Genomic DNA, 20,672 nt, shown 5'->3' on the forward strand with positions numbered 1-20,672 from the left:
TTTAGCTATCTGAACTTGCAACTCTGTAGTTGAGCCCAGGCTGTTAACTGGGTTTAACTCAGGTCTCTAGCAGGGTTCCTTACACAGGTTCGCATGAGAGTTTCTTCTAGGCCAAGTGAAGAAAGGGAAAGATTCTGGATTAAGGGAAAGATGCACAGTTCAACTTAATGCAATATGTGTATGTTTTAGTCAGGGATACGACATGAACAGGATTAATCTGCAAGACAGTTGGAAGGCTATCATAAACACGTGAATATTCCAAAATCTGTATGAATTACCATGAGAGGAAGATACAAAGGACACTTTGTCTGTGACAAACTGAAATATCTGGAATGACTAAAGATCATATAATAGAGGAAGCTTTCCTATACCAGATGTTGATACTGACCACTAAAAATTGCCAGTCATGTGGAAAATATGCCCTGTTATCTCTACCATCTGTAGTGGAACTTTAAACTAATAACATTTCCAATCTCTAAGTCAATAAACTTATAATCACAGAGTTCTCCTCCCAGCCCTAATGACATGCTTTCATTCAGAAGAAAAGAGCAAAACATTAAATTTAATGTAGCTCTTATTTTTAAATTATTGGCTGCATATGTTGAATGCAACTCAGATGCCGCTTTAAGAGAAGCAAAATGTTATTTGCCAGGAGATAACTGAATACAGATATCAGAATATGTAAAAATTGCTCAGCAGTCAATAGGTAAACTGCTTAGAGGTTTTCTACTGAGTGAGTGGTTTACAAATATTAAAAGGAGAATGTGGTTCCCTCCCCTTAAATCTCTTGATATTCTAAATTCACAGCATCAGTGTTGGAAAGGACCTGGTGGAGGGTTATCTAAAACAGGTCCTATTTATGTTACGTTTACAGCACATTTAAATCACATGACTTCCCTCAAATAATCCCAGGCATGGTGGTTTACCCCTCACAGAGCAACACTTCCCAGCATCCTTCACAAATGACAGCTCCCAGGATTCTTTGAGGGAAGCTATGTGCTTTAAATCAATCATGTGGGTGTTACCTTAGAGTTGAGAGAAGCGTTGGAGGCCATCTACAGTCTCCCCCCACCTTGCAGGATCTACAGCATAGGATGCAGCTACAACATCCCTGATACAGACAGCTTTGAGTCTCTTCTTAAATAACCTTAAGTGAAGAAAATCCCACCAGCTCTTGAACCTACCTTGTCTACTGCCAAGCAGCTCTTACCATTGAGCTGAAACGTTTAGCTGAAACTCGCTTCCCTGCAATTTCCACCCATTGGTTTTTTTCCTGCCATCTGGAGCAACAGGGAACAAGTTGCTCCATCTTCAGTGTGACAGCTCTTCAAATATTTAAAGACAGCTATCATGTCTCACCTTAATATTCACTTCTTGGCAAAACTACCCAGCTTTTTTAACTGCTTCTCATAGGACTTTTTTACCAGATGCCCCACAAGCCTGGTTGCCCTTCTCTGAATATGCTCCAGTTTGTCAATGTCATTTCTTAAAATAGGTAGCGGTGGGATTCAGGCTCATTGACTCAAGAAGCAATAGTGAACAGCAAGCAAGTAAACACATATTCTTGCCAGGGGCCATGCTGTGGGTGACCTAAATCAGGACGTGCCTGTTCATGTGTCTGGTTTCTACAAGCCAATGTCAATTTGGGAGTGCTGAAATCATCAGCGCTGCCACCATCATGACATTTATTACTCACCCTTTACCAGCAGGTCCCAGGGCACGTTACAACAATTTAGAATTAAAAAGTTAAAACGGATTACAACTCCAGGAATAGGATGGGCCCTGAAAACACCCAGAAATGCATTCTGGGGAGTGGGGAGAAGACATTGCTCTCACATCACCAAGACTTGCTTCAACCCAGCTTTGGTATATTTTTCAGTGCATGGCAAGCAGCAACATGGATGTTTGCCGGCACACAAAGGTGGTTTAATAAGCTTGAAGCACCTACAAAGTATACAATAATGCAATTTTAAAAATTGAGAATAAAAACAAAAGCTAAACTTAAGCAACAAGAGTCCTGAAAGAGCTCTGTGTATGTGAAGGACTTTGGCCTAGGTGAACCAATCTACTTAAAGAATAAACTTCTCAACTTCTTCAGACAAAAATGGTGAAGTTGGGGCTGAGGAGAAGTGGCGCAGAATGTATTCCACTTCAGCTATGAATGTATTATCCCACTCCCTTTTAAAAACACTGCTAGCCTGATGAACAGCCTTTATCCATCAAAATTCCTCAGATGTTTTGTCTGGGGGCTGGGGGACGCCCACCCCCACATTCACTTTGAATTTTTGCCTGGGCGGAATTTTGATAGTGACTCTAAATTCAATCTTTTCATTTCTTCCTATGTAAATGTACACTGGAAGTCCAAAAGTTTGCATGCTTGCATTGGTACATGTTGGCTGGCTGCAAAACAACAACACCACACTATTTTATAATCTCTTCTTTATGAAGATCAACTTAGCAACAATTTCTTCATGTGACTCACAGAAGGCTGGATGCCTAATTAATCACCCAACTCAGCCCCATTTATTAAGTAGATGTATAGGAAGCTGTTGTTTTTTTAAGTCTCTTGACATTTACAAATGCCTCTCAAAATTGAAAAAGAATATCTAGTTATATTTCCCACAGTGTTGGAGGGCATCATGGACTTTGGGTGTCAATTGCAATATATAGCCTATTAACTGTGTTAGCTCACAAAAGACCATACCAAAAGTTATTTGTAGGACTTTTCTTTCTCTCTGTCTGGTTCTCTAACAATATTTTTCATTAAAAATGAGTGTTTTAAACAGTTGGACATGTTTTGTGATGCAAATGTCCAAGAAACCTTTCACTATTCACCCAGTTTCCCCCACATTTGCAAAGAAATTTAGTTTGCATGCTTGGGGGGTGGTTTTCTGTGGAAACTCTCCATGCTCATGAGGCTCCTTCTCATAGTCTGAAGGGTTTCACCACCTACACCAATTGTCCATGAGGCCATCCAGCACTGGTCTAGGAATTCCCCAAAGGACGGTACAGATGCAGCAGTCAAATCTCTTTAAAAAATCAGAAGCCAGATAAGGGAATGTGCACCAGCTTCTCTAGCTCCCATCACCCCAGCCAGCATGAGCAAAGGTCAGGGACGATGGGATCGTCTAGAGTCTAAACAACATCTGGAGGGCCACAGGTTAGTCATCCCAGACTTTGATTATTTTACTCTAATTGCCTTGCAAACTTACCCATGGGCTGCAATCAGTGAGTTTCCTTTCCAGCTTAATTAGTAATCTTGTTGTATTGTTATGCTGCATTTTGTTGCCTGTATTTTTAATTCGATTTCAAATAGAATCCTGTGCAATTTCCATGCAGCTGCTGGAATCTAATTTATTTACAGCCGCCCTCTGAGAACTTGTTCTTTCCTCATGCTGAGGTTTCATTTAACCTTGATCTTGGAAGAGGAAGACTCTTCCATTCCCATTTGTAACTGCCACTCACTAATGTGCATGGGAGGTAATTGACCTAGGATACCCTTTATTCATAGGCTTAATGGCAGAAAATTGGGAGCCAGACAGCAACATCTTGCTTTTTGCACCTCCCTACAGATATATCTCGAGACCCTCACTAACACCCCCCCCCCACATTAAACACTAGTAGTCACGTTAAAATTTAATTACAATATGGCTTGCCAGCAAATCCTTTTAGGCTAAAACAGCATTGCAATAAGGCTAATGTATTATGCTATGAATGAGCAGATTGCATCAGTGTGCTCAATAAACATTTTTGTGAGCATCAGAGACCAATCTTCAGAAAACCAGAGCATCTGCAGAAGTTATGGCCCACTGCCACCGCTCAGCACATTTCCAGCAAGCCCCCACAAAGCGACACCAATAACAAGGTCCAGGCAGATGAGATGAACGCACAGAGGCTTATTGCTTTCGTTTGTTAAAACAACAACCAATGTTATCCTCAAAGTCATCAAAGGCTACAGTTCTGAAGTGACTTGCAAGCCCCTAAATCAAGGTGATGCATGAATCTGTAAACATATGCATGGCTGAGGCATCAGGGACAGTTCACAAGGCTATTTTTATGGGATAGTTATGGGGTAAAGTCATCACTAGGTTACTTTTCCTTTTTAATGAAGGCGACCAGTCCTGGAAATGCTTGTTACCCATCTCCAACAAAGGTCAAGATGGCACAGTAATCATCACCACCAGGCTGAACCTACATTTTGGTGCTTCTTCCACTTGTACCCTCAACACAACTGGAGTATGAGCTACGATCAGTCTCTATGCTATAAATGTCAACTTGCAGTGGCTTCACTGCATCACCACCCAAGTTAAAACAATGGTCATGCAAATCATATTTGGCTTCCCTGATTTTCTGTGTCACAGTTGAGAAATCTTTGTTACTCTGAAGGCCTAATAGGCAAACTTCTAGGAGTTGCAAGCCAATTGTGAGTTGAGTCAGAGCCAAAAGTGGGCGGAGCAATGGACGTGACTCTTAATGTACACTAGAGTACACTGAACCCATACATTGTGGTATCTATTCTTCCCCCGCCCCTGACGATACACTCGATTCGACTTCCTCCATCCAGACTAGCAAGTGGCATTAGCAGAGTCCAAGGACACATTACAGATAAGTCAAAACACTCAAGGACAATATGAAGCTAAGCTGGTGAGAGGCATGGCCTGGTAAGGGGTGCAGCCTGAGGCCAGAGTCCTACCAGATCTCTGGACCTGAGAATGAATGCTCAAAACAGGAATGAAATGACACAATGACCTCCTACTTATTGGGAAACCTCCCTGGTTTGCCTAATCTAATTTGAAGGGAGAGCTCTATATCAAAATTTGATGTAAGGCATTGGTGGACCTCTTCCTTGAAACTGCAGAAAAGTCCTCTTTCTACCTTCAATGAGAGTCTCCTTCGAGTGCTGATTTTATTCAAGAAGCTTCTTGTTAGCTCCCCCCTTTGTATTTGCTCATTAGTCTATTTCCAGTTGCAGACAGTCGCTGTCTGCCTTGCATTACAACCCTTTCATCAGTTCTGAACACTTGCCAGGCCCTAATTGTTTCACTCTGTTGATCTGCTTGAAGATGCCAGTTCCGCTTTTTGTTGCTTCTGCAAACTTGTCAGATCTCCTGTCCCACCTGGTACACAAAAGATTCCCAACAAGAAAGGGAAAGCCAGGAAGCTTCATGTCTCCTTTGTCAGGCCGGTATCTGCCAGCAAGAACACCCCTCTTTGCCTGCCCAACATGCAAACCTTGGAGCAGTCTGCTAGTCTTATGAGATTAAATTGTAGGGCAAATCAGTCAACTCCTTGACATACAGCCCACAGGCCTGATGTTATACCAACTTGCTGCTCACCATGGCTTCTAGCACTAAGGTCTGAGTTATAAGGTCCATAGCCAAAGCAGCATAAGAATCAAGGAGATCAGTAGGGTGTGTGGGGGAGGTATAAGGACAATGGGAAAGGAGTAAGAAAAGGCAAGATAGTAAGGACTCTGGGGGCAAGATGCACATGTACTAATCTCTTGAAAGGCAGGACACTGTGCTTCTTCTTCTGTGGCACAATGGCTCAGTGCGTCTGACTGTTAATCAGAAGGTTGGTGGTTCGAGCCCACCCAGGGATGGCTGTGGCAGGATTCCTGCCTTGATTATCCTCCTCCATCTTCACTGTACATGTGTGTTTGTATATCATCTGAGAGAGGTGCAAGAACCATCTCTAATTTTATGTCTGTCTTCCCTCAAAGGCTTAGAGGGAAGGCAGAGGTAAAATTTTAAAAAGGTTAACAAAGCAAAGGTTTCATAACGGGTGCTTCCTAGTTTCACAAACACACTGACAGATGACCACACTGGCAAAGTGGATGCTGATTCAAGCTGCCATCCTTGTGTACTGCTGCTTCTGCCTGATTCAGACTCTGGGGAAGGTTGATGAAATACTCAGCTTCTGTAAGACTGAGACTCATCCTGTCTCAGGCACCCAGCTAAAGTGTGCTTTGTTAACTTTCCCCAGGTGGAGCAATGAGCGAGGGAGCACTTGTGCAGAGTTGTCCACCGCTGAAAGCTTTAACCAGTGTGCACCATGCTGGGATGCTCACCGGCTAGTTCAGTTGTGAAGCCAGACACATGATGCAGGAGATGAAAGCACTGAAAATCCTCTTTTTATCCCAAACTGTTTTTTTAAAAAGCACTGGTCTCACAACATTGAGCTCCATCCTGATTCCAGGTTTTTGCTGCCATACCTTCTCTTCTGAAATGAGGGATGAAAGCTAGGTTTGTCAGTGTTTTATCAACCTCGTGGGAACCATGATCACAGATAACCAAAACTCATTAAACACTCACCCACATACTCAGTCATCTCCCCCGTCCCCACCAATTAGGCTTGAAGACTTCTCACTCACACAAACCATGCGGCAGGTAGGCCGAGAGGCTGTTTTCAAGTTGAATTGCCGTAGGAGGTAGACAGAACAGGACAAGAAGGATGCATATCCAGTGGGAAGAACCCTGCAGAACCCCTACTTCTCTGATAGCCTACTTCGTGGGCCCAATGCAGGGAATCTAGAGCTGGAGCATCTCAAGTAGATGGCTGTCAAGCTCTGCTTGAAGTCCTCCAGGGAGCCTATGACCTCTCTAGGCAATTGGCTCTATTGTCAAACCTCTCTTACCCGTAAGGCATTTCTCCCTAGTTTTCCCTTGAAATGTACCCACCTGCAGCTAAATCCTGACAGATCTATTCCTGTCCTCTGAGGCAGCAGAGAACAAGTCTTTGCGTTCCTTGATCACGTGGTGTAGAATGTGTTCTGCTTGGAAAGAGTGGCATCTGCATCTGCTCTTTCCATCCAACTGAAATGATCATCTTGGGGTCAAAACCTCCCCCGTGCTGCTTTTCAATTATTATGACCTCCGAAAGGTACTACTTAGGAGATTCGGCTCACATGTAATTTACACACATCTGGAAGAGGGTTCCATTCTGCATTTCTCTCCTCACCGCCCCCCCCCCCCGCTTTCTTCTTTTGACATGGTTTTGTTTTCCACAGGGGAAGGTGCTTATTTTCTCCCTTCAACTAGCAAAGATGATAATAGGAAACTGAAATGTAAAATGAAAACCATGTGCATGTAATAGGTAATGTATGAGCCTTCAGCTACCAGGAAATCATATTTCAAATGACATGAAAGGGAGAAATTGATAGTCGGATGTCTTCTCATTAGAGTCAGTTGCTCATTTTCATCCTCAAGGTTTTCCTATTTTTTTAAAAAAAATTATAGGCAACACCCTTGTCAGTCCTTTGTCCGTTTAATTAAAATGTCCCTTTTCCAATACACAAAACAAAATTTCAGATTCAAAACCATTATTGTGAAGCATCATTTAAATGCCGGTATTTAGCATTTTCTGTAAAGCTGATTAAAATTACTTTATACTGAAATGTCCTGCTTTATGTGGTTTTAGTTATGACCATGTAATCTATAGCAGCCTTGCTAAAATCAGCTTTCCAGGAAAATTAAATCTTTACAATAAAAACAGAGAAATCTAAGAACCAGCGGAGCTGAAATTCAGGTATTGTGGTCTATTCAGACAGCAGGTGTTTGGCTAAAGCTGTAGTGCTAACTCTGGGGCAATTTTCAGATTTCACACATTAATGTGTGTAACAGTACCCCAGAGTTTCACCCTATTTTTTTTTTAAGGCAAAGACAGGGGGAAATTAAGGGGGCTTCTAGACTGTTGCTATATTTTGGTGGGATTCAGTCACATACCAGCAAATTGCACCATCATAATTGGTCTTGCAGAACAAACCCAAATAAAGGCTTTAAAAAAATTGGGGGAAGAGCAGAAAGTATAGGGTGTGGTAATATTGGGGGGGGGGGTACGAACAACAGTTACCCAAATCAAATAGGAACCACTGTATTCGAGTATTGCGTGGGGCAGGCTGTGTTGCATTTTGAGACACGCACCCCTGTGAAATATTCATGCTACCCCTAATCATAGCTGTGTCTTCACCAAAGCGATTGGCTTTTGGCCACATCAAAATCCCCGTGTGCTGCTTCTCAAAAAAATTTAGAAAGATCTACATCACAGCAAACTAATTTCAAAGTACGTGATCCGTTGTTTTTGTTTTATTTCAAACTCCTTATTTCAATCCCCCAGGGGAAGCATGAACTCAGTAACATTTGACTTCCATCTGAGCTTTGAGCCGACGAAAAGCAGAAAAAGGAAGCAAACATTTGTATACAGCGGCAAGGCCAGAATGTTAAACACAAATCATAGGAACATGCCCCAGAGCACATATCCTACTTGGAGGATTAAGATAATGTAGCTACTGCAGTCCTGTTTTAAACCTGATGCGGAACATCTGCTCCTGCTTTGCTTTTAATCATTTGTGTTTTTCTTGCCTGAATCTGCCATGGGGAGATGGGCGGAGAGGCATGAGTGGACAGAAATGGCAGGCGAGATTGCCCCATTGCTGGGAGCACAGAATCCCTGCCATGCTCAGCTGAACATTCAGAAAGACAGCCAGCAGACGGCAAGTTCAAGCACGGAAAAAGGAGATGCTTGCTTCCCATTTGGTATTAACCCTTCCTTCGGCTACCACTGCATTTTATGAGCTGCAAGTCACCAGTTTAGTTCCCTGTCGTTTGTTTAGAGTCTCCATCTGGACCAGATGCCCCACAACGCTCAGGGAGAAAAGGGGGAAAGAAGGAAAAGTGCAGGTGCTGTAGCAAGGACAGCTAAATATGAATGTTTTGTGGTCGCAATTCCTGCACAAAACAAGAAAAAAGTCTTGTGGTACGTTAAAGGCTAACAAACAGGGATGTTGGAGAATTCCATCAGAAACGGAAATGGGAGCGGAACTTGCCACAATTCACATGTTTGTCCAAGGTCAGGAAGCAAATATGGGGTTCTTTTCGTCAGCAAACATTACATAAATCATTACATTATTTTCAGCGCTACTTTTGATGTTTCCCTTTCACTAAAATACATTTAAATTAATTATGCAATAAATTACATGATTGAGTTTGTTTAGGTCGCAGCAGATAGCAAGATCAATAACATAGGTTTTAGCAGAAGCTGAACTGTAGTGCAACAGAAACAGCATTGACTGTGGCAGCGTCAGGGTGGGATGGAAACTGCTGCTTCCTTCCCTTCATACTAACAAACATAGCAATGCATTGGCTTTTGTAGAGTCCACTTCTTCCATTGCAGTGCTAGACTAAACATTCACTTAATATGCAGTATATAGCCACACATATTGTTTTTTCTTTAAATGATTACAGGTGCTAGGGAGCCTGATTCCCGCTGAGAAGCTTGTGCTTGTGTGAGGAAGGCTTAGCTCTTCACTCCACCCATCATGATCAGCAGATCTGTAATTATCTAAAGAAAAACAAGAAATGGAGCGGCATGCTATGTAATTAAGCAAACAAAAGCAATTTTCTAGTTGGCAGGTATATATACACGGGAGTGCAGAGAGAGAAAGTCCCAGGCTCAAGCCCCAGCATCTCCAGATAGGGCTGGGAATGTTCAGAAACCTTGGAGAGACGCTGCCAGTCTGTGTTGGCCATCATGAGTGACATGGACCAATGCTTTGATTCAGTACAAGGCAGCTTCCTATGTCCCAACAGTCTAAATTCAATTAACGTGTAAATGCACACAAAATAAGCACAGTGACTATTCGTAAGAGCAGTGATGGGTGATAATCGCCCTAGATGTGCTTAAGCTACTAGTCCTTAGTGTGCCCTCTTGCCAGGAACCAGCAACGAAAGCTAGATTCTGACCCTGAAAATCAATGGCTTCTTACTGAATCTAAGGGGAGGGCAGAAGCCTCTGTGCTCACCCATTTCTGTTCGCTCATATGGTAACGTTAACATATGAGAGTGCTGGAGGTGAAATAGTTAAACAGGTTACCCAATCAGAACCCAGGGGGTGGAGTCAGAGGGACTATAAAACCAGCTCTGGGAGGGGCAAAGGGAGGAGTTCGTTGGGAGGTTGGTTGGAGTGGGAGTGAATGGGGATAGAGTCTGGGGGTAGGTTGAGTTAGTGTACCAAAATAAGCTGAGTCGAGGACAGTTAGAAGCTAGGAAGACAAGTAAATATCTGAGAGGTGGTTTAGTGAGTGAGAGCAGGTAGTGGAAGTTATAGGTCTGGATACATACCCCATGATTGTAATTGACCGACACTGTTTATGAAACCACACGATTGTTAAACTGCAATAAATAAACCTAAGTTTATGTTCCAATTTAACCCTGACTGGACTCAGCCTTGTACCAGGTAGGGCCTGGGTGGTGGCAGCGAGAAATAAAGTGGTGGCACAGGGATCAATAGAAGGTGAAACGTCTGGGGACCCTGTGTAATATATTGCTCACACACCTTCAAATGCAAAGGGGCCTCTCCACATGATCGGAAACCCTGGTAGGCCAGCTTCTAAAGTTCAAATGAATGTAGATGGATCAGGAAGCCAAACCTTCCACTACAGTGCCACCCCCGCCAGGTCTTCATTCTGCCTGAATTTACCTCTGTAAAGGGTTATGGGATGACACTACTCTACAAACTCTGAAAACATCCTCTAGGGCACTGCTAAGGCAGGTGAAGGGGGAAAGGGTATAGTGACCAAACCTCTCATGTTTCAAATCTCATATTATTTATCAGGAGCATCCAGTGGCAGCTGGTGCCCTTTGGGATAGGCAGGGCGAAAGGCGAGGAGCTCAGCAGTAGGTGATGCTAGTCAATTATACGTAGGGTCAGATCCAATGGAAGGCAGAACAGACTAATTCTAGTTTTGTGCCCACCTCCCTCTATGCTCAGCTCTGCAAGGGAGTGCTGGGGTTAAGGAGGAGGAAGCTTGCAGGCAGTGCCACCCCCGGGACTGGCTATAAGAAGGAAGGCAGGTGGGGAAGGCAGAGGTTGATGGGGCAGCACCCCATTTGTCCTACAGGATTAGGCTCCACTGGCCAAGCAAAAGAAGATAAGAAAACAAGAACAGTCCTGCTGGATCAGATCTAGTCCAGTGGCCAACCAGATGCATGTGGGAAACCAGGAAGCAGGACTTGGGCAGAAGAGCACTCTTCTGTCCTGTGGTTTTAAGCAACGGATATGTAGAAGCATTGCTTTCTCCAGCTGTGGAGACAGAGTCTTTGGTGCTAGCAGCCATGGACAGCCCTCTCCTCCGCGGACTTGTCTGTATGAATTTGAGTGTCTATATCTGCAGCCAGGTCACCGGATCTGCACAAGCCGCTTTTGTTATAAACAAGCAGGTTTATGTTTGATGCATGCCTACAAGCACAAATCCCTTTTCCAGGCAAATTTAAAAGCAAGCGCCGTGTTTGCTTACTCTGAAACAGCCTCCCCCAATCTAAATGTTCTGGATTGCATCTCCCACATCATATCAGCAGGGGCAGATGGGAGCTGCAGTCTAAAACAGCTGGTGGGTGCCAAGTTGGGGGAGGCTGCTCCAAAGCGAAGATTGCAAGTTCCCCAATGAAACAGAATTCTAGAGGGATGGTGGGAGAACATCCCAGGCCAATTTGCTGCAAGACTCCCAGGTTGTTTCTCTGGAAAAATACTGCAGAAGAGAGACAAGGAGGGTTCAGTTGCCGTTGGTCAGTAGGACCAAAATGCAGCCAAAAGAGCCAGTATTAATTGCAAAGAAAACTGTGTTTCAGTGGCTGACTGAGGAATGAGTTACTAACCAAATTGGCATGTACAGTTGACCAGTGCAAATACCTGCCCCTTCATCTGAGGACACAACACCTACTATACAGGATCAAACCAACAATCCTACCAGCAGACTTTAGGGGCAGCGCATTGTCTTGGCCTGTTTCTGGCATCAAATATCCCCAACCCTCCCCAGTGCTGAATGCTACAGTTTTACATCCATGCCATACATCAACCACATGGCTTCCCTCAAATAATTCTGCGAACTGTAGTTTGTTAAGGACTGCTGAGTATTGTAATCCAATGAGGGATAAACAAATTCTTAGGGAAATCCATGTTCTTTAGATACAGTGGTGCCTCGCAAGACAAAAAGAATCTGTTCCGCGAGTCTCTTCGTCTAGCGGTTTTTTCGTCTTGCGAAGCAACCCCATTAGCGGATTAGCAGATTAGCACTATTAGCGGTTTAGCGGCTATTAGCGGCTATTAAAGGTTTAAGGGATTAGCGGATTAGCTGCTGAAAGGCTATTAGCAGCTTAGTGCCTTAGAAAAAGGGGGTGGGGAGCGAAAAAAAATCACAGGAATTCGCAAGACATTTTCGTCTTGCGAAGCAAGCCCATAGGAAATTAGTTTTGCGAAGCACCTCCAAAATGGAAAACCCTTTCGTCTAGCAGGTTTTCCGTCTTGCGAGGCATTCGTCTTGCGGGGCACCACTGTATATGGTGTGGATGTGACCACAGAAGGCCGGGGGGGGGGCACCTAGAGCTCCATTAGTTATCAGTGCCCAGTTCCTTGTTATTAAGATTTGATCAGAGTTAGAAAACTACAGAGCTACCTAATCTGAGCATTACCCAGGCAGGTTTAATCAGGAACAAACTAATTAATTACATGCAACAGTTCAAGGTTCTTGTATCAATTTACGTGGCCCTTATACATTAAGGACCACCTGATTCCTTATATTCTTGTCCCATTACTGGGATCTTTCGGGGAGCCTCTGTTGGTGGTCCCCCATGGTTCAGATGCATGGCTCATATTCATTGTGAGCTCTGCATCCAGCATTGCAGAACTCCCTCCCAGCTGAGATCAGACAGGCCCCCTCCCTGCTGAACTTCAGGCACCTAATGAAGACCTTTCTACTTCAGTAGGCATTTTAAGTAAGTTTCTGTTTTTATTATTAATTTTAATTGATGTTAACCTGCATGTGTGTTGTTGTTGTTGTTGTTGTTGTTGTTGTTGTTGTTGTTATCTTAATGTGTAGCAATTAGAAACTTTGGTGTCAAGCAGTATATAAACGACTGGAATACATTGAAAATAAAATCCTTTTTACCAACGTTCTCTAGGTATACCTCTCTTTTATGCAACTGCCAGAATTGCTCCCTCTGATATTGAACCAAAATCTACCCAAAGATTTTTGATGGGGGGAGGGATGGAGGTGAGAAGGGAAGGCTATGGGCTAAATCAGAAGGTGCCACAAGCTACAACTGATCCGCAGGCCAGCATTTTCCCATTCCTGCAATACATGTTAACTCAGAAGAAAGCCCCACTATGTTCTAATAAGTGTGCTTAGGGTTGCATCTTAAGTCTCTTCACCCTCTTTAGGCTAATATCCTTTGTATTCCTCTCTAGTTTATCTCCAGCCTTCTCAAAATGAAGCAACATGAAATGGACATGTTAGCCAGAGGAGCACAGCAACATGACCGCCACCCATTTATTCTATGCACTACACCTCTGCATATGCAAAATTTGGCAAAAGGTCCAGACAGTTAACAAAGCGTATTTATCATGAACTAGGAAGCTGCAATTAATTTGCACATTAATATTGCACATATATGTAAAAAAATGTTGCTTGTACACCATTTCAATTAACATAATACAGTTGGACTTATTATACATTGCACTTATTAAAACATAAGTTACGTCATATGAGGAAACGCTGAGCCATCTTTATTTTTTCTTGTAACCTCTGCTCCCCTTGATATATAGATGATAATTGAAAAAGTATCATGGAGTTGAACTATTAAAGAAAATTATCTGTGATGATCCCTTTGAATTTTCTACTGCTCTGTGTCTAAAACATTTCTCTGAAACATAACAGCAAAATCCTATATTGTTTCCCAAGCATTTTTAAAACAAACAGACAAACAAACAAACAATACTCAGAGATCACAGTTGCTAACGTTGGTATTAATGCATCTCAAAGTAGCATTTCTTTCCCAATTTTATTTTTTGGCCACAGATTGTAATACCAGATTCCTCTCTGTGGTGCTCCAGGCTTAGCCAGTTACTCCCTGAAGTGTTTAAATATGCACTTAACCCACGGATATAAAAGTCTCAGCCAATGACAGAACACTATAGCATGGAACATCTCGTGCACGTTGCACATTAAAAATAGGCAAATGCAGGGCGATAATATTTCAAGCTGCAGATAAATGGTGAAATGATAACAATAAGTTGCCAGAGAGTGAGTTTAATGGCAGTTTATAAAGTGACTTCCACAGCATTCTGATAACATATGTTCATTAAAAAAGAAGAAGATGAAGAATCCATTGATGCACAGAAACAGATTGAAAGGCTTGGCTTAGCTAATAATGAAGCCCCCAGAGTAGTCTCTGAAGCAGCAAGTGCATAAAGTACCTTCAAGGGAAGGCTGGAGCACGGTAACATGAAAGGGATGGATCACTAAGAGGCCAATAGATGATATACATAGAAAGCAAGTTAAATATTGCAAGTGCATTCTGGAGCTGAGCAGGATTCAGCTTTCAAAAGCACACAAGCTTTTGACAGCACTGAGCGACATCTGGTATTAGGCGGTAGGGAGAGGGAGGGAAGTTGAAAATTCTGTGGGGAACATGAACCATGGAGTGACAGGTCGGGATATTTGGGGGAATTAATATTTGTGACATGCAAAAAACAACAACCACCCTCAAAAGACTTGTTTAAAGGAACAAATGACACAAATATCTCAGAGTGAAAATCGCTTGGGTGAAGGCAGACAGGCAAACCTGCCGCTCAGTGTTGTTCTAGCACGGAACTAGTTCTCCTCTGAGGAGTGTCTCTTCAGAAGAACTGTGTCAAAATGCAGAATGGAGAAGAGATCTAAAAACCTTGTTCGTACACCTGCTGAAATCAATAGCAAGATTCCCGTGGAGCTCAGTAGGTTAAGAAGCCCTGGGTGAGCTTTCTTCCTCGACACGAAAAGTCAACCATCTTTGGTCCCTGTGAAGCCTGAACTCATATGCACTCTCTCTGCCACTCACAGACTATGGACTCATTCTCAGAAACAGCAGACAAAGTGGTAAACCTCTCCTTGGACTATATGACCTTTGACGTCAGGTGAGGGAAAACAGCGACCAGCGCCTTTAGAGCAGGAATAGGGAATCTCAGGCCGGGGGTATGTGTGTCAATGTGGCCCTCCAGGCCTCTTCAATTGGACTGTACCCAAGCCACACCCTCTAGGCCACACCTCTCACTGGTATATGGCCCTCAAAAGCTTGCCCATTTGTGTGGCCACACCCACCACTAGTATACAGCCCTTGGAATCTTGCCATTGGTAGCTGCTGGCAAGGATGGCAGTCAAGGAAGGCAGCTCATTAAGACCTGGGGCTGTCCTCATACAAGTCAGATGCTCTTCCACTGAGTTATGGTCCTTCTCCCTAATTTGGCCTTGGAGAGACCACCTGTGGGGCCAATGGGGTTGTGAAGAGGAAGGGGAACATAGGAATATGGTTTCAACCAGGTCTGGCTATGTCCCCATCTAAGATCATAAGACGATCCCTACTGGATAAGTCAATTTGGGTCCCCATCCTCTTCTCACTGTGGCCAACCAACTGCCTATGGGATGCCTACAGGAAGAACCCAAGTGCAATGACACTCTCCCCTCTTGTACTGTCTACTGTGATTGACAGCAGCTCTTCGTGGTCTCAGGCTGCAGACACACCTATCCCATCACCTCCTGCCTGACCCTTTTGGCTGTCAGGCATTAACCCAGAGACCTTCTGGATGCAAAGTTTGTGTTCCACCACAGAGCTATGGTCCTGCCCATGGTGGAAGCAGCACAATGCTCAGGGGAAAGCCTCACTGAGGTGGAAGCATTGGTTCAGCTCACCTAAGAGCACTTTGCGGTCTATGTTGGGACAAAAGAGAGTTCTATGCAGCTAGAAATAAGAAAGTAATGCAATGCCGCTAAAAGAGCAAAATTAAGTGTTAAGCGCATGAAGGTATGCCATGGAAACACACTGCATTAAAAACCAGAGCAGATTTTCCTTTATCTCAGACGTGGAATGAATCGTTTCCAGAAGAGAGAAGAGAAAAATAAATCTGGCACTTATTGATAAAGTTAATAATTAGTTTGCTAGCAAGTCCACAACCTGTGCTGAGCTCCCTCGGAGGCACCCCCCACAACCACATTTTTTTTAAAAAAATTATACATTATTCCATATCTTAACCAGCCCAAAGGAGCACTTGGGTTTAAAATGGTTCCAGTTCATTGCCTATTCCATTAATTGGATCCAACTATACATTGAAATCTGTTTCATTGATCACAGTTGCCCGTGACTTGCTCCACAGACAGAAGGCAATTTCAACAGTACTGTCCTGGATTTACCTGAATGGTTTAAACCTGCCAATGCTCCACTTTGCTGCTTAGAGAAGGGTGAGTACAGGTGGAGGCATAGCTTAAACCATCATACAGTACAGTCTGGTGGAGGTTGATTTCTTTTTTTCCCCTTTTTTAAATGCTTTTTATTAGTTTTCCTATATTTTACAAATTGTTTCTTACTAACAAATAAGAGACACACAGACAAAATTTTTAAAAAGGGAAATAATAAAAAGGAAGAACATACATATGTCCATAAATCCATAAGTTATTAAAAGAAAACTTATGCCACCATATTCTTAATTTCCAAATTCTTAGCTTTCCTGATAGATACAGTCTGTTCGCTCTTCAGAGCTTTAGGGAGGCAGGCAGCACTCCAAACATCTATTCGCTTACAGCAAGAGCGATGAACCTTGTACAGTCCAAGGGCCACTTTCATTTCTATGCAACATTCCAGGGGCCACATGCCAGTGGCAGGTGTGGCAGGAAGCACAAGTGGGTGGAGCAGTGAATGCTGATTTAGCCTTTGTTGGGGGAGGCTTGTTTCTACCCACACTCACCCTGGGTCCTTATGGCAAAGGGTGGGTAAGAAATCTTATAAATGAATGAATGAATGAATGAATGGGGTCCATATTTGTTCCACCCTTCGAATTTGGGCTACTGAAGGCCTTTCCAGACAATCTTTGCCCAGTACATGTCTACATGTCTTGCATGCTTATGATATGGGAAAGATGGCTGTATCCAGCATTTCCTCATGGCAGCTTATGGCAAACTCAATGTTGCTCATGCATGCAATCCCCCCCAAGTCTACTTGACACCATCCTCACCAAAATACCACCCCATTTCTATTACCGCTGCCACCGTGAGCAGCAAGCCCACTTGGAAGCACCAGTGGAGGGGCTGGTCCATTTTGGCAGATGAGACACTGCCCCCCACCCAAACTCAGTCTCTCTCCAGCTAGCTCCCACCTGCCTGCCTGCCTTCTTACCAGTCCTAGGGGCGGCAGTCCCCTCAAGTCCCCACCTTAATCTTGGAGCTGCCCTTGTAGAACTCAGCAGGAAGGAGGACAGGAAAGTAGAATTAGGTGGCTCTGACATCTCCTGCCTTCCACCCTACCAGTCCCAAGGGGCATCAGCAGCCACTATAGACTTTAGTCTCATGGGCTCCTATTGGAAATAGCCTCTAAATGCAGTGGAAAGTAGGTAAATGTATCCCCTGGCTGCCTCCCACAGCAGCCATTGGGTCCTCTGAAGCTTCCAACACAAACAATATTACTGCAGATGAGTAGTAGAAGCTGATGCGAAGGACACTCCCCTCAAGTCTCCACATAAAACCAAACCATAAACTTCCTCAACACCTCCCCACTCCCAAATACACAAGGATGTATAAACCTGTTAGAATTCAGATGCGTCAATCGTGTTGGAGTTTTATGGAGGCTTTTAAAATCTTGGCAGCTAAGGGCAGACAAGGTGGCTGGATAGAGAATGCAAAGATGTAGAGGCTCAGAAATAACATTATGTACAAGGATGGTAAGAAACAAAAGGGTTTGTAGCAGCCCCATGAGTCGACACTAGAATAATTCCACAAGCAATTAGCAGTTTTGGCGGCTCAGGAAATGTAGGGTGGTTGAGTGCCATTTTGTGAAAGGGACCTTATTTTCTAAAAAGACACCCAACTCCTTTGGCAAGTTCTTTCAAACTGACTGATAAAAGCCATCACTAATACATACAAACATAACACACACAAGAGACACTGGTTGCATGCCAGGGTTTCTCCTTTGAGGGCCAACAAATTACACATGCCACAAAGCTGTTCTGAGCCCTGATACTCCAATATAGACACAAAATCTGAACAACTGTCCTCTACACAATATGATACGCCAACATCAGAAGTCCCCTCCAGGCATTCCAATTCCAGTTAATATGAATGTGTAAGGAAGCAGAGTGCTGTTTCTAACCCGACACTGTTCTTATCACCTTCCAGTTTATGGAAGCTGAAAGTCTGAAGTGGAGAGCCTCCTGTACCTGTGAATGCTTCTCAAGCATTTTAGCACTCTGATTTTTTGGTGCATTTATTATTATTATTAATGATCAGGAACCATGCTTCCTGAGGAATGTGTTGCTACATGCTGCCCATTAGGTGGCCACAGGAGGCTTGACGGTTGGGCTGGAAGAAAGGTAGCCTAGCCAAGGCAGTCAACTGAGAAACAAGGCTATATATGCAAGGGAAGGAGCCAATGCAAGATCACTCACTAAACATCAGCCCAAGGTAGCACTTTGATGGGAGATAACCTAGATCGTGGTCCCATGGCAAATACAAGTACCTGCGTTACCTTGCTAGTGTTGGCCTGTTGCAACGACATCCGAAGATAAAGCAACCCTCCTGGACTCCAGACCTTTTGCCTACCTAAACTCCTAACATGACTCCTGATGAGTTGTGGTTCTGCTGCCACTGAACTGAACCAGTCTTGAAAATAAGAGCTAGGCGGATGTAACTCCAGCTCCGTGATGTCTACGTTGCCATAACAATAAGAACCACACCGAGCGATTCACGGTTTTCATTCACTTCACTGAGCACCGGCAAGTGTGCGGCTCGGTAAATATGCTTAGCCCTTGGCGTGGAAAGGATTTTTGCGCATTTATGTTTTCGTTTGCATTTTGAAGCCCTTACCACTTAGTCTTTGAATTTAAATCAAATATCACAGCAGTCAAGGCCCCAACACTCTGAATGCATATTTAGTGAATAAATGTACTGAATAAATAGTAGCAATAATAACACTCCCCGGAAAGGAAAACCCAGAAGGTAGGTCACATTACACAGGAAATGTGGTTATTATCCACAGTGCTTACATCGCAAAGGGGTAATTTATCTGGGCTGAAAAGCTTCCTACTCTACCCCTTTTTAAAAACAGGAAATGTCAGTGTTTCTTTTATAACTCCCAGGAGCCAAAAAGCTTCAATGATGATGTAAACTATAAGAGATAATGCCAGGCACTCTCGCTTCGATTTTAATCTCCTGGCCTTTGCACTCCATTCACAGGCATATAGGAAAGATAATTTTGACTATTTCATACCAAATCATTTTAGCGTCCACTTTCTGAAATCCAGGCAATGCTATCAAATGAACCGGTAGCTACAGTCATTATTATCATATTCCCGAATAAAGTGAAAGGGAACATAGAAAAGTCTGATCAGAAGCTGCGTGAACCTAATTGGACTTTGCTGACACTGTTCTCAAAAAGTTATTTCAGCCTCTTGCACTGCAAATCACTTGCTTCAGCAATTTTATGGCAATTTCAACGAGACCATTTGATAGAAAATGGCCTGTGCAGTTAGCTTCAGTTACAAAATAAACTACAGTTCCTGGTAGATTTCAAGGTTCAGTCATTAGAAAGATTGAGAGTTTTAATGTTCAAACCATTTGCTGGCCTGCTTCACACACCACGTTAAACCATAGTTTAAAACAGACTATGTTTTCATATGACCAAGCAGTGCCCCTGCAACTTTTGTACACAGGCGCGCTGCTCATTTGCATTCAGCCATAGTTTGTTTTAAACTATGGTTTAATGTAACCTGAAAATTGGGCCACTATAAAGATCAATCTAGACATAGCACTAAACGTGACCTGTCTAGTAAGAATAGACAGATTGCACATATTTTATCTAACTTAAAGAAATGCTACTGTGGTTTAGTGTCTACTGATTGCTTTATTTCTACTTTCATAGAATTATAGAATTGTAGAGTTGGAAGGACCATGAACTTCATCTAGTCCAACTCCCTGCAATGCAGGAATCTTTTGCTTGAACCCATGGCCCTGAGATTAAGAGCCTCATCCTCTATCGACTGAGCTATTGCTGTAACCTACCCTGGTGGCGCTGTGGGTAAAACCTCAGTGCCTAGGACTTGCCGATCGTATGGTCGGCGGTTCGAATCCCTGCGGCGGGGTGAGCTCCCGTCTTTCGGTCCCAGCTCCTGCCCACCTAGCAGCTCGAAAGCACCCCCGGGTGCAAGTAGATAAATAGGTACTGCTCCGGTGGGAAGGTAAACGGCGTTTCCGTGAGCTGCTCTGGTGCCAGTTCGCCAGAGCAGCTTCGTCACGCTGGCCACGTGACCCGGAAGTGTCTTCGGACAGCGCTGGCCCCCGGCCTCTTAAGTGAGATGGGCGCACAACCCTAGAGTATGTCAAGACTGGCCCGTACGGGCAGGGGTACCTTTACCTTTACCCTGGGGTCCCATGACACAGAAATATAAATTTTATAAATAAACAGCAATGGTGATGCGGAGGTAGACTCACTGAAGGAGGGGAGCGCAGAGAGGGTGTCTCACCCAAGAACCCAACAAAACTTGGATCCAGCACTGTTTGGTAGCAGTTGGCAGGGTGGCACTAGCAGACTGGCATTGCTCACCTGGCATTCCAACTTCAAGCACCACTGTTGGGAGATGGGATGAAGAGCTCAGTGTGGCAG

At 43.7% G+C, this 20,672-nt stretch overlaps 1 protein-coding gene across 10 annotated transcripts in view; it reads right to left on the reverse strand.

Annotated features, from left to right (window-relative positions):
* CHST11 (carbohydrate sulfotransferase 11) overlaps window positions 1-20,672 on the reverse strand; it is a 214,718-nt gene that overhangs the window by 13,054 nt on the left and 180,992 nt on the right. Inside the window, exon 1 of one of the 10 annotated variants that reach the window (XM_083401292.1) lies at window positions 1,211-1,334. The exons of the other annotated variants lie outside the window; for them this stretch is intronic. Coding sequence (XP_083257418.1) covers window positions 1,211-1,309 — 99 coding nt within the window. The 5' untranslated portion in view covers window positions 1,310-1,334. Of the gene's footprint in view, window positions 1-1,210; window positions 1,335-20,672 lie in introns of those variants that run through there. 10 annotated transcript variants of the gene reach the window in all.

The sequence above is a fragment of the Podarcis tiliguerta genome (assembly GCF_965153285.1).
Source record: "Podarcis tiliguerta genome assembly, chromosome: 10".
Lineage (NCBI taxonomy): Eukaryota > Metazoa > Chordata > Lepidosauria > Squamata > Lacertidae > Podarcis > Podarcis tiliguerta.